Source organism: Diabrotica undecimpunctata, chromosome 3 (genome assembly GCF_040954645.1).
Source record: "Diabrotica undecimpunctata isolate CICGRU chromosome 3, icDiaUnde3, whole genome shotgun sequence".
NCBI classification, from domain to species: Eukaryota; Metazoa; Arthropoda; class Insecta; order Coleoptera; family Chrysomelidae; genus Diabrotica; species Diabrotica undecimpunctata.
This window is the reverse complement of record NC_092805.1, coordinates 1,005,070-1,018,177: the sequence shown is the minus strand read 5'-3', so window position 1 is coordinate 1,018,177 and position 13,108 is coordinate 1,005,070. Positions and strand designations below refer to the sequence as shown.

At 31.4% G+C, this 13,108-nt stretch overlaps 2 protein-coding genes across 3 annotated transcripts in view; one reads left to right on the top strand and one right to left on the bottom strand.

The window, feature by feature from the left end:
• Fs(2)Ket (Importin subunit beta Fs(2)Ket) overlaps nt 1-6,109 on the bottom strand; it is a 54,343-nt gene extending 48,234 nt beyond the window's left edge. For both annotated transcript variants that reach the window (XM_072525071.1, XM_072525070.1), the window contains exon 1: nt 5,708-6,109. In XM_072525071.1, the coding sequence (XP_072381172.1) occupies nt 5,708-5,762 (55 nt within the window). In that variant the 5' untranslated portion in view covers nt 5,763-6,109. The remainder of the gene's footprint in view (nt 1-5,707) is intronic.
• Nucleotides 6,110-6,408: 299 nt separating this feature from the next.
• Nucleotides 6,409-12,752, top strand: Hs3st-B (Heparan sulfate 3-O sulfotransferase-B). Its single transcript, XM_072525069.1, has 4 exons — nt 6,409-6,670; nt 6,728-6,887; nt 7,452-7,623; nt 8,536-12,752. The coding sequence occupies exons 2-4, from the start codon at nt 6,765-6,767 to the stop codon at nt 9,279-9,281; spliced, it is 1,041 nt and encodes a 346-aa protein (XP_072381170.1). The 5' UTR covers nt 6,409-6,670; nt 6,728-6,764; the 3' UTR covers nt 9,282-12,752.
• The last annotated feature ends 356 nt before the right edge of the window (nt 12,753-13,108 follow it).

Genomic DNA, 13,108 nt, shown 5'->3' with positions numbered 1-13,108 from the left:
CGGTAGAAGGAGAATATCATGGCTGCGGAATTTAAGAACATGGTTTAAGAAAACCTCAACGGAGCTGTTTCGAGCCGCAGCGAGCAAGGTCATGATTGCCAATATGATTTCCAACATCCGAAACGGATAGGAACCAGAAGAAGAAGAAGAAGAATGTTGACAGAAGAGCTAATTCCATCATAGATATATTTTCTATGGCATCTGTGCTATACTTCATACATTCACTCCCCACAAATTTCAGTCAATCAGCTTCTCTAACGTGGTATGATATTTTTTTTGTGTTTAATTGAAATTTATAAAAGAAGGTAAAAATTATAATAAGGTTCATTTTATGGTCTGCAGAAAACTCTTGGGGTAAGCATTCAGCATTCAACACAAAATCCGGGTCGATCATGACATTTTTCGCAGTGATTATGTTGACTGCTTTCTAATTTTGTTTTCGAAGCATATTTTGCAACGCTTTCTCTTTGTTCGCCCCTTATTAACCATAGGACTTTTTGAAAACTATGTTTGGAGGCAGGAATATTTCTTGTTTTTCACACTTTGAAGCGCCCGGCATACTTTTCGCCATTTTGAATCACAAAACTACCACAGCAAAGAACTGGTGAACATTTTTGACACTAAGTCCTCACTCACACCCAGACAAACATTAACTAACGTCAGCGTCGTACTAAGTAAAATATACTGTTTTAAAAATCAACGGGTTACTGTTGATTTAAATTTGCCGATAGAATAATTTGTTTGCAAACGGGGTTATATAACGGGTTTGTTAACAGGGTTTTTCTGTCTCTAAATAATTTCTTTACAAAATTATGTATAAAACTACTTATTCCTCTAAAGTGGGTAAAAATCGTGGAAATTCCCATATAATTCGTGAAATCATGAGACTTTTACCGAATTCGTGTAATCTCACGATTAATCATGCATTTTGGCAACACTGGGTCTGGTTGACACGACAAGTGAGCGGAGACTGAATGCAGCCACATCCATTTCCCTTCAGAATCCTCACTTGCTCAGGCTCCGGGGTAGAGCGGACTAGTTCTAGTGGCTGCCGCAACCAAATCAACCAAATTTTTATAGGAGGTAAAAATCAAAGTTTTTAACAAAAGTTTTAGCAAATAAAATTATTAATTGTTTAAACAGTTAAAATTAATCGAGTTGTTGTTCATGAGTTTTAACAATTTTGTAGCAATTTCGTCGGGCTTCTTTGCTTTTCCATTTTTAGCATTTTTTTATTGCATTTTCTATTTCTTCTTTTAATATATCTGGCTCAGTTACACTCTTTATTTGTGGAATGTGGTTTCAATTGTCAGAAAATAGTTCATTTATATTATTCAGTCCATCTCTATATAGAAATAGCACAAGTCATCTTCTTTGAAAATGAAGAATTTACTAACCAATACAGATATAACATTAGATTATAATATATTATAAATTACATTAGATTATATTAGAAAAAATCAGGCCTATGTAAATTAGAAATGTTCAAAAGGTGGTGCTAGTGAAGAATTTTTCATGTACCACTGATAGATTGTGTTATAAATAAAGAAATCAAGAATACCTAAAGAACAGAAAATAATGGAAACAGTGAAAAAGGTAACTGGAGTACTTTGATCATATAATGAGGGTAACCAGATAAAGAGCAAATATAGTAGTGGCGGAAGGTGAATTTATTGGCTTCGAAAGTGAGTCATTAAATATGAGTTTGTCAACTAAATATAAAAACATAATGGACAAAAATAATGTATGCTGTATTAGAGACAGAAGTTATAACACTTACACAAATAAACAACTCTCCAAAAAAGATCAAATTGATCCATTTGTTGTTGATATTCCAAATATATGAAGGTGTGAATATTATAAGTGGTTTTCAAAGTGTATTCCAAATTTACATTAAAAAAAAAATATCTGCAAAATATTTGTGTAAACCTTTAAAAATATTAAAAATTACTATAACAAATCTAATGACCACAGTAGAATCAGAGAATTATTATTAAATTTTTGCATATAAAAAACAGTTTAAGAAACAATATGGTATAGATTGATAAGCAAGATGATTAACTAAATGCTCTAGCTGTACTAGCAAGAAATAAAAACCTTGATCCATGATGATACAAATAATTTCCATGAAGGGTTATTACCAAATCAAATTTCTCTCTGTAAAAGATTGTAGAGACGATTTTGTTTTTAAGAAAAAACGTAGGTATATATACATATATATATATATATATATACAGTATACTCCCTCTATAACGAACACGGTTATTACGAGGTTTCGCTTATAACGAGGTACATTATATGTCCCGTGAAATTTCTATTGAACTATAACCCTCTATAGGGAGGCAAATTTGGTAATAACGGGAGAAAATAAGATCTAAAAACGTGTTTTTTTACGTTTTTGATCCGGCCGTGGTTACAAATAAATACCCTTTTTAACTACCCCGCAATAAACTTAACTGCCACCCGCAATAAACTTCTTTACAATAAATACAACTGTTTCACATCTTTAGAAAATATGATAAATAGAATGATACTGGACAATTTAAAGCAGTCAAAAATGACAGACTTTTTACAATTGCAGAAGCAATGGTTTATGTTATCCTTCAAAATACGCTTTATACATTATTTAGTTAGAAAAAATGTAAGTACAGATTTTTTGTTTTAACGTATATCATTGACAATAAAAGTAAACAACTCTTTTTTGTTTTAACGTATTCCATTGACGATAAAACTGAACAACTTTTTTTCAAAAACGTCATATTTAAAACAATATTTATAAGCTTCTTATATTGCTAAGTTAATGTTTTAGAAAACTACATATTCATATGTATGCATAGTATTATGCATTGTCTGATATAACGAGATCGGCTTATAACGAGGTAATTAGGCTGTCATTTCAGTTCTTGTTATAGAGGGAGTCTACTGTATATATATATATATATATATATATATATATATATATATATATATATATATATATATATATATATATAAATTTCTTTTATGTTCATGTGTACAAAATGTATTGTCTTATTTTAAGTATCAGCATAAACTTTCATGTTAAAACAGAGTTTCACAAGAAAATAAAAAAAGATGTCTACTGAGACTGTAAAAATTAAAATATCAGGTCATTGTCAAGAACCTGTATTAAGGGTTACATGAAGCCGAACAACTAGCCCAGGGCAGAGAAGGATGGAGAGAAATCATGCAAAAACTGTAAAGGCCTGATGGTGTCACCACATCCCAAAAGGGATTTTTCAATTTTTCAACATCCCACATTTTCAAATTTGTGTGATAAATAGATAGGTATTAGTTTTTGTATTCCCCAAACTCAAATATCACACACCACCACTGTAGAAAATTATGTTCTACTGTTGGAAATTTAATTGAAAAAGTGTGAGAAATCATATTTAATGAATGTAGAGTCCAAGAGTAAGAGATAACAGGCATAGTATGCATAAATTTTAAATTAAGATTTTCCAAATGTTCATTTAAAATATGATGTTAGTGCCAAAAATTCAAATTTCGTTACTCATGATACTTTTGCACATTTTCACTGCTATCTACAGGATTTTTTCTAATCGTTTCTTGGCAAAAAGTGTATTAATGTGGAGAGGGTAACTTTATAACCAAACTTTCCACATTTAAGAGAGGCTAGTTGAACAAATAATTGCTTCAAAATATTTATTAAAGACCACTGAAGCAATAAAACACTTAATATGTATTTTTCCTTCGATTTTTTATAGTGAACTTAAGGGCTGATTCAACATTGATAATTATCGCAATTCTGATAATAATAAAAAGAGCTATACAAATATCATTAGCTTTACAGTGAGTGCTAGGAGGCAGTAACAGAGATACATAAAATTGAGAGAAACAAACTGGTATACATTTTAACACAGAACACCAGTTCCCATTAGCGCATACATGGCTGACACACATTTCAACAACACACCCGGTCCTTATTATGCAAAGAGAGGGATGCAAACACATTAACACTAGAGCTGACAAGTTGCAGGTACAAGTTGATAAAATAACTATATTACGATTACAATATTATAAATAGGTTGTTTTTACAACAAATGTAACATTTAAAATGACAGACAAAAGTTTTCATGTATCAAAGAAGATAAAAACAACTTTCATAATATGAAAGTTTATGGCAACTGTGTTTTCAGATTCTCATAAACTATTTTAGTCAACTACTTTAAAAAGGGAGCACAAGCAGGCAACAAAATCAAGGACAAATAATCATATTTTGTAAATAAAAAATAAAAATTCCATCTACCAAATGCATCTGCTCATAAATCTTCAATTGGAATAGCTAAAATTAATTAATTTAGTGCCCACATTTGCCCCTTTTTATAGGCTTGCCCCCTAACCATTGTCATATATTTCTAAACCTAAAAACATTGTTTGGCAAGAGTTTTCCATATAATTCTGTGACAAACAATACTGTAAACCAATATTTTGTCGACTTTGATGCATTTCCTTTGTTAGGTCACATAATTACAGAAAAAAAACTAACAATAACATCAATTTTAATTATTAAAGTAATGGTTAATATGTTATTATAAAATGTTTATACAAATTTTCGACAAAAATATCGAACATAAAAATATTTCACTACTAAAATCCTTTATTCTATTAAAAATATTGCTACACAATCAGTTCAGCTGCTGAAATAGATAGCAGAAACAATGATGAAAAACAGAATGATGAACATTAGACTGAGTTGATGCTTCTATGTCCTTATTTCTTGCTGTTTTATTAGATACAACAAATAATTTAGAAGAAAAGGATTATTTATTATAAAGGCAGTCTTAAATAACTATTTTGTACCCAAAGGGTTTTACTAATAAATGTATAAAATACCTAGTGGCATAACAACAGTTTGTCTATGAGAATTATTGACAAAACCCTCTATTATATTAAAAATAATGTTACAAAATCAGTTCCAGATGTCAAAACACACAGCAGAAACAATGATGACAATGGGACCATGCCACATTAGACTTAACTTGATATTTTTATGACTTTATTTTAATAGATCAAACATGTACTCATAAAAAAATTGTTTCGTGGTAAAGAAAGTCTTAATTAACTAATTTGTAATTGAAAGGCTTTACTAATAAGTGTAAAATAGGATATAAACAGTTAATCTATGAGAGTTGTTGACAAAATTTGTTTTGGCTCTTTATACAATTTAGTAATATTTCAATTAGCTAGAGCCTATGTATTCCTGTTAAATAAACAGTTAAAATATGAACTGTGGGAACCAGTTACTGGTTTAAGTGTTCTAAAGTATTATTTTATAATTTTAATCAAAATTGTGCAACTAGTAATACTTTATTTCAATAGGACTACACCTTCAAGCTGATACAAACATAACTGATGTCAAAAAAAGCATATTTCAGTCCTGTTTCACAACCAATACATCAAAAACCATCACAAAGCTGAAATATCACCAATATCGTAAACCACAACTTGTTGCTGTCAACCTGGGGCCCACCTATTATTCTCAGTATATTTATATGTGAGATATTTTCGAAAAACGACAATGCAAACCATAAATCATGGCCTAACAATAATTTCTGATAGTAAATCCTCGCCGATGCGTACACACAGTAAGCAATACTTGTCAAATATAATTAAACAAAAAGATTCCTAAGGGTACATCAATGGAGGAAATGGACACGGCACTTACCCGGTGAAACTGTTTTTTCTAGCACCTGGATGAGTTGTATGGCCTCCTGATGCATTTTGAAACTATTTTGCGCCTTCTAAAAGCCAAGAATTGTATTTATTTGTTCTAGAAAATTAACCGGCTTCACAAAACGGTTCTACACCACATGTAATTTCACGGCAGTCTAGACAAATTTACTGCCTTCTGTCAAATTGACGTGTCAACTGTCACTTTAAAAAATTATTTTGTAAATTGAAATCTTTAAAACACATTAATTTAAATATTTGATTAAGTATTAAATTCGGACAACATTAAAATTTAAATTGTTTTTACTAGCGAGGATACAATAAGTACTTGAATTAACAAAAAATAGTATTTGCTTTAGCGGGAAGGTGAAATTGATGACATTATTACGTCACGAAAGAAGCTATGTTGGTTGGTCGTGCTCTAGTACTGAAGGGGGACTATGTTAGACAGTTGTTTTAAATTATTGGGAAATGAAAATTACTTTTATTTATTTTTTACAAATATTTTATACAATGAAGTAAATTTAAGAGTAACTTACATAAATTATACAATGAAATTTCAAATAAGGAAATGTGAAGATATAAATGTAACTTTTTATTTTTTTCCCCAACTTGCTCTATCTCTATCTCTACATATTCTTCTTTTTTGTGTTAGTGTACAGCTTTCCTATGTAGTGATTATATCTTAAAGTTTTATGTCTGGGACAATTTCAAATTACTCTCAAAGAAAAGAAGATTAGATGTGACTTCAACGGTGCTTCGTGCTTCAACACTTCAAAATCGTTAAGACTGTCAAATTTGTATATAATAAACAAATTCGAATTGCTTTAAAATGAATAATTCATTTCTAATACTTTTCAATATCTTAAAACGCATTAAAAAGGATTAATTTTACATATGTACAACAGGTCTAAAATATGTAACGCGAATTCCTGCACGTTAATGAAAACTTCCCAAAGTAAATAAAATGATTTTTATGTAATATAGAAATATTCATTAATGATTACTTTTTCAGATGTGATATCTACTGTCATGTTTATTAATTTAGAAAAATGGAAGTTCTGATTTCCAAGAAAATAATTTTGTCTTTGTTACTGTTAGCTACTATATCTTTGTATGTATCTTTTGTGTTTAATTCCTGTGTAATATCCAGTCTATCCAAAGCAATACCTAAGGTAAGTGGAGACGAATATGTTGATATATTGATACCTTTTATTAAGATTTTTGAGGAAAAGTATTTTATCATATATTTATTGAGAAATCAGTGATTTTTGGAAAACTTCTTCATCATTTAAATAATTCTATCCATCTCAAAGACCCTTTGAATGTTACTGAAGATCAGATTATTATTTATAATAACTGGAATGTTTTGTTTATTTTATCTTGTAAAATGAATGTTTATATAACTACTAAATCCATTATCTCATATGCATACATATATATGGACAATATTTTAATCAAAGTAATGCTTTAGTGATTAATCTCTTAAAATCAACAAAACAGGATCTATTACCAGTATGTTTAACAAAATAATATAATGTTCATAACTGATATAATAAATATATTTATTATATTTACCATACAAACTCACAGAATTTTATTAGACATGTTCAACTAATCTGCAACACCTTGAATTGCTTCTCCCTGTCATACTTTAAAGTTGAAATCACCTGTATCTCTTGTGATTTAAGTGAATGAATTTTTTTTATTAAAATTGTTAAATTCTATAAACATTTTAGTGGCAAACACATCCAGTGATAGTAAATGAAATACCCTTAGTTCATTACACTGCCTCTGTTCGTGTAGTATCTTTACTAGAAGGCAATGAAACCGACATATCTCCAAAATACAAATTTTTTAGAGAACAGGGTCTAAGACCAGAAAGACAATTACCAAGTGCTTTAATTATTGGTAAGTCTGATTTTATGTAACCCTTATCTATTAGTACAGTGAACTCTCTCTCCCCCTCTCTCTCAACAGACATGTCCTCTATATGGACAGTTTTTAAAACAAAAATCATTAGATTATATGAACCTGTACATTTAAATCTTCCTTTAAAGGACACATTTTGCTAAAATTATTCAACAGAGCGCATTAGAAGTTACACAGGAACTAAGTGTTAATATGATGAGTTTCTAGTAGATGAGTTAAGATATTTTGCAGCTGCTGCAGATTTAATAGTGATTTCTGACTGAAGAACATTTTTAATGGGGACGAGACAGAATAATTTTTTAAAGCTTCAAGTACCCAACAAAATTTATAGCCTGAGAGAAGAAGGGTGTGCTGAAGGGAAGGCTTCGAAAGATGCTCACAATTGTGACCAAGTTTAATATTTCACCAATATTATAGTAGGCAAAGAGATCACTGGTAATTGGAAAAAGTAATTACCCTCTTTTTTTCAAGGGTTTCATGTAAAAAAATTACCTATGGAATAGTATAACAATAAGAAATTATGAATACTATGGGATCAAGGGATTAGAACTTGTTTGAAAATACACTCTAGAGATTTTTTGATTCCAAATCTACTGTAGTTGAGGGACGAATATGATTTTATGAAGGTTATTGACAAGTTTATGAAGGGCGAATTTATGACTTTTTGAGAAGTCTAAAATAACGCTTCTTTACACACTTAATAAGCTACAAGAACACTAATTGAAAATTAATTATCGACATTAATGTAGCTTACAAGAGAGAGTTCGCTGTATTTTGCTATTCCCTATTTTTTGTCCTTTGAAAACAAAGTTATTATATTATAACATATTTAATAATGGCGATGGTAAAATTTTTTGACCAATAAACGAAAGAATTTAATTTTTGATGTAGGTGTGAAGAAGGGAGGCACTCGAGCCCTTCTGGAATTCATCCGAGTTCACCCGGATGTGCGAGCGGCCGGCAGCGAAGTCCATTTCTTCGACAAGAACTATGTGAGGGGCTTCCAATGGTACCGAACGCACATGCCCGCCACTCTGGAGGGACAGCTCACCATCGAAAAAACCCCATCGTATTTTATCACCAGAGAAGCCCCCCATCGAGTTCAACTAATGAATCCATCCACTAAGTTACTTGTAGTTGTAAGAGATCCCGTTACAAGGGCCATATCTGATTATGCTCAAGCTATTTCGAAAAAAATTGATATGAAGCCTTTCGAACAGTTGGTTTTTGTTAACGGATCCATCGGAAGTATCATAGATACTTCTTGGGGTCCGATCAAACTAGGAATCTATTCGAGGTATCTCACGAGGTGGTTAAAATTCTTCCCCCTCTCTCAGTTTCTCTTCGTCAGCGGTGAACGCCTCGTTCTGGATCCGGCCATCGAGCTGCGTCGTGCACAGGACTTCCTGGGTCTCAAACGAGTCGTTACCGAGAAACACTTTTATTTCAACTCTACCAAAGGTTTTCCGTGCCTGTTTAAAAGCGAAGGGCACTCGGCTCCTCACTGCCTAGGTAAGACTAAAGGGCGCAGCCACCCCTACGTTAATCCCGTTGTACTGCAGCGGCTCAGGGATTTCTATCGCCCGTTTAATAATCACTTTTACCAAATGACGGGGATTAATTTCGGTTGGGCTTGAAATAGGGCGGCGTTACCTACTAACTTTTTTTCTTTTAGAAATCGTAGTAGAAGAATCGAGATCAGCGCCGATTAAATTAAAAAAAAATGAATTGTTGAAATTAAATTGTTAACCTTATTGATTTACATCATCATCATTAGGGTTCTTTTTTGGGAGAGGGGATTGTTTTTTGGACAAATAAGAACCTGCTTTGATGTATGTTTTTGGTGGATGTTATTTTGTTGTTTAACTCCTTAATTTATGGGTTTGATCTAGCAATGATTTGTCTTCTTTAAATTGGAGTGTAGGCTACTATCGATATCGATATCCAGACTTAATAAATTGTCTGCAAGGTTAGGAGAGTATATGAGTTATTTTTAGTATTTTGCTACAATTTATTCATAAAGTAGAGAAAATTAAAATTCATTTGAGATGTGGTTGTATGGACGACTGCGCCATAAATATCGTACGTAGATACAGTTATCAATGAAGAAGTCTTCCGAAGACTATAAAAAAATGTAATGTGCGTGTAACTATGTAGCTTAAGAACGTAGGCGCAAAATTTCGGGCCAATGTATTTTAAATGTATTCATTTTTTTCGAATCCTGAGAAAACTAATAAATATTTTTGAAAAATTTAAACGCAGAATGAAAGATTACGTTATTAGCGAGGACCGAAAGTCTCTTAGAATAAACAAAAAGTTTCTTTTGAATGAGATATTTGAAATTAAAAATCACACTTAATTTTCTCTTCTTTTTCACCTGTACTCGCCTTAACTTACTAATATAAACATAGAAATTTTCAGGAACTTTCAGCCTTCGGTGATAATGTAATCTTTTATTTCGCGTTTAAAGTTTTCAAAAATACTTATTAGTTTTCTCAGGATTCGAAAAAAATAAATGCATTTAAAAAGTATTGGCCCAAAATTTTGCGCCTACGCTCTTAAGTCTATTGTTAGGGTTTTCATTTCGCACAAGCGTCTCTAAAGGCGGGGTCCCACCAGTCGCGCTGCGCTGCGCCGCGCTGTTTGTTTTGGTTCATTTGTGCGCGGAGCGAGCTTGAGCGACTAGTGGGAACGACAAGTAGCGCTGCGCCGTGCAAGTTCAAACAAGAACGAACATTATCCGTTGGTTGTCGGTAAAGTAGTGTAGATCAAAGAAAAGTGCGCGTTTAGTTGGAACGGTGTTTGTGATTGAAGACCATTTTTACAGATTATTGTGTTTCTGTACTATCTCCGCAATGAGTTTTGAGTGGAATCATGAAGAAGTTGAAAAACTTATTTAGGCATACAGAGACAAACCGGAATTGTGGAATCCGAAAAGAAATAATTATCATATAAAAAGTAAGAAATATGATGCATGGGTATTTATTGCAGACAATATCGGTTGTTCCGTCGCTGAAGCTAAAACAAAGATGACGTCTTTGTTGTCTTCATATAGAAGAGAAAAGGTGAAAATGAAAAAGTCAATGGACACAGGCAAAGCTAATTTTACATTTTAATTTCAGTAAACATTGATAAATGCTTTGTTTCATCTCTTTCTTATTACTGGTTCAATCATTGTAAACAGGTACTCGAAATCGTGTAACGACATACGAATAAAAAATTTGAAACTGTCCTGCAACTAAATCACTTAAAAGATTATTTCCATTATAAACTTGTCTACTTTTAAATACTGGTGTAACCCAATAACGACGTTTCCTCTGGGTCTTTTGTTTTTCTTATAAAAAATGGTTAATTACTATAACAGCAGCACTTGCTATTGCTAATTTTGTTTCTATCGTGCGCGCGTAAATAAAAACTGGAACTTATTTGTTCCTCTAGAATCACATGCGCAAAGTTGCGCCGCTCTGTGTAGTTCTGCTCCGCGCTGCTCGAAGCAGAGCGGCGCAGCGCAGAATAGCGCGACTGGTGGGACCCCGCCTTAACATTACTTAACGAACGTGGTACTTACGTAGCCTGGACCGACGATTTTACATGCACCTGTCGAAAAGAACAGCTACTTAATGTTATAAAGGAACAGAATTGCCGTATCGGTGTACATAATGAGAGGAGTACCTATAATACCACCTAGTACAAGATATTTTCCAAGGAAAAATCATCGGAAAATATGGTTTTAAAGTGGACAAATATCTTGGGTAACCATATCAGCCAATAATGTATTTTTCATCTAACCTGCTCTTCATAACAGCAGTAAACAATATTCATATATCATGAAGAAGTCATCAACTATCTATCTATTAGAAATGATTTATCTTTTCCATTACATTCCTGAAAAATTTACATTCAAAAATAGCGAAAAACTGAAATAACTTATATACATTTACAACAAAAAAGGACGAGGTACAACCCCGTACCATTCTTTCTAACAACTCTTATAGATGTTGTTTAAAAAATTTAGATTTTTACTACTTATGTTAATAATATTAGGTACTGAGATACTATTTTGCTGGACGAAAAATGGTGTAAGTGATTATTTTTGTTTTATTATATTTGTCACTTGAAAAATTTTCATACACTATACCAAAATGTTCTAGTCAAAATTTTGTTTAACGAGTTATCGTTTTCGAGATACATTTTATTATTTTTATATTCTAGTACGTCATAATTGTAGAGTGAATACGAAAATTTCATGAAATTATTATTTTTTTTTACTCGAAAAGTAACTCGGATTGACGTAACTTTTGTTTACTGATTTGAGAAAAAATATAAAAAGAAAGTTATTTTTCGTAGCTGTCATATTGCTGCTGATTCTAATTATTTATTTAAGCGTTTTTTCTTTAAATTATTTTATTTTAGATTGTTAAAAAAATGTATTGTACTGACATGACTTCCCATACCTTCCTTACATAGTATTTGTGGTTAAAAATGTTGATGTACGTATCTTCCTTTTTACCAACTAATGGTTTAGTCTGAGATACTGAGCTGTTGGGTAGAATGAGATATAGATATATATAGACTTCGGCAAATATGCAAATAAAAATGTAGAAAATATGCGCATAAATATGCACGTGTTTACCCGAAAATATGCAAATATTTTACAAAATATGCATACAAATAAATAAAAAAATCGTAAAATAGTAACAATTTTATTTAAAAAAAAAGTGTACATAACTAAATATTTCCTACTATTCATTAATATTTACATTTATTTTAAGTAACTACATCATTTTTAAGTATGAATAAACTTATTTAGAATTATGGTAACAATAAATGACCAAGTGGTGTTCAAAATTTTCTAACAAAAACTTGTGGCTTCTGTCTGAGTACATATATTTATATATGGAAAAACTTCGTTCAACATCAACTGATGTAACGGGAGCATTTTTCAAACTAACCAAAACATTTGGTTCTAAATTAATTGTTTCCGAAATATTTCCAGCTAGAACACTGACTACTTCAGGAAGAATATGGTAACCTTTATTTTTTTCCATAGTAGCTTCAAATTTTTTTAAAATATCTTTTCCAATATTACCTCTAACGTTCCGACAACATGACGCAAATTCTTTTATTAATGCTGTACTTTCGAACAATGACAGTTTTGGTGATTCTAACTGAGTAATTGTTTTTTGAACAAAACTAAAATTTGATTTTATAAATGAAAGTTCTTGTTGAAGCTAGTTACTCTGAAAAGTTTGTTTAGAATCCAAAAGATATTGGGAACTTTCATCTGTTAACGTATCAATTATGTTCTTTATTTTAACAAAATGATCTGCATAAAAATTAGCTGCTTCTAACCATGTTCCCCATCGCGTTAAAATAGGTTGTGGTGGAAGAGGAATGTTAGGTAGCATTTCTTTATAAAGTTGAATTCTTATAGGAGATTTAAGAAATACTTTTTTGACACTGG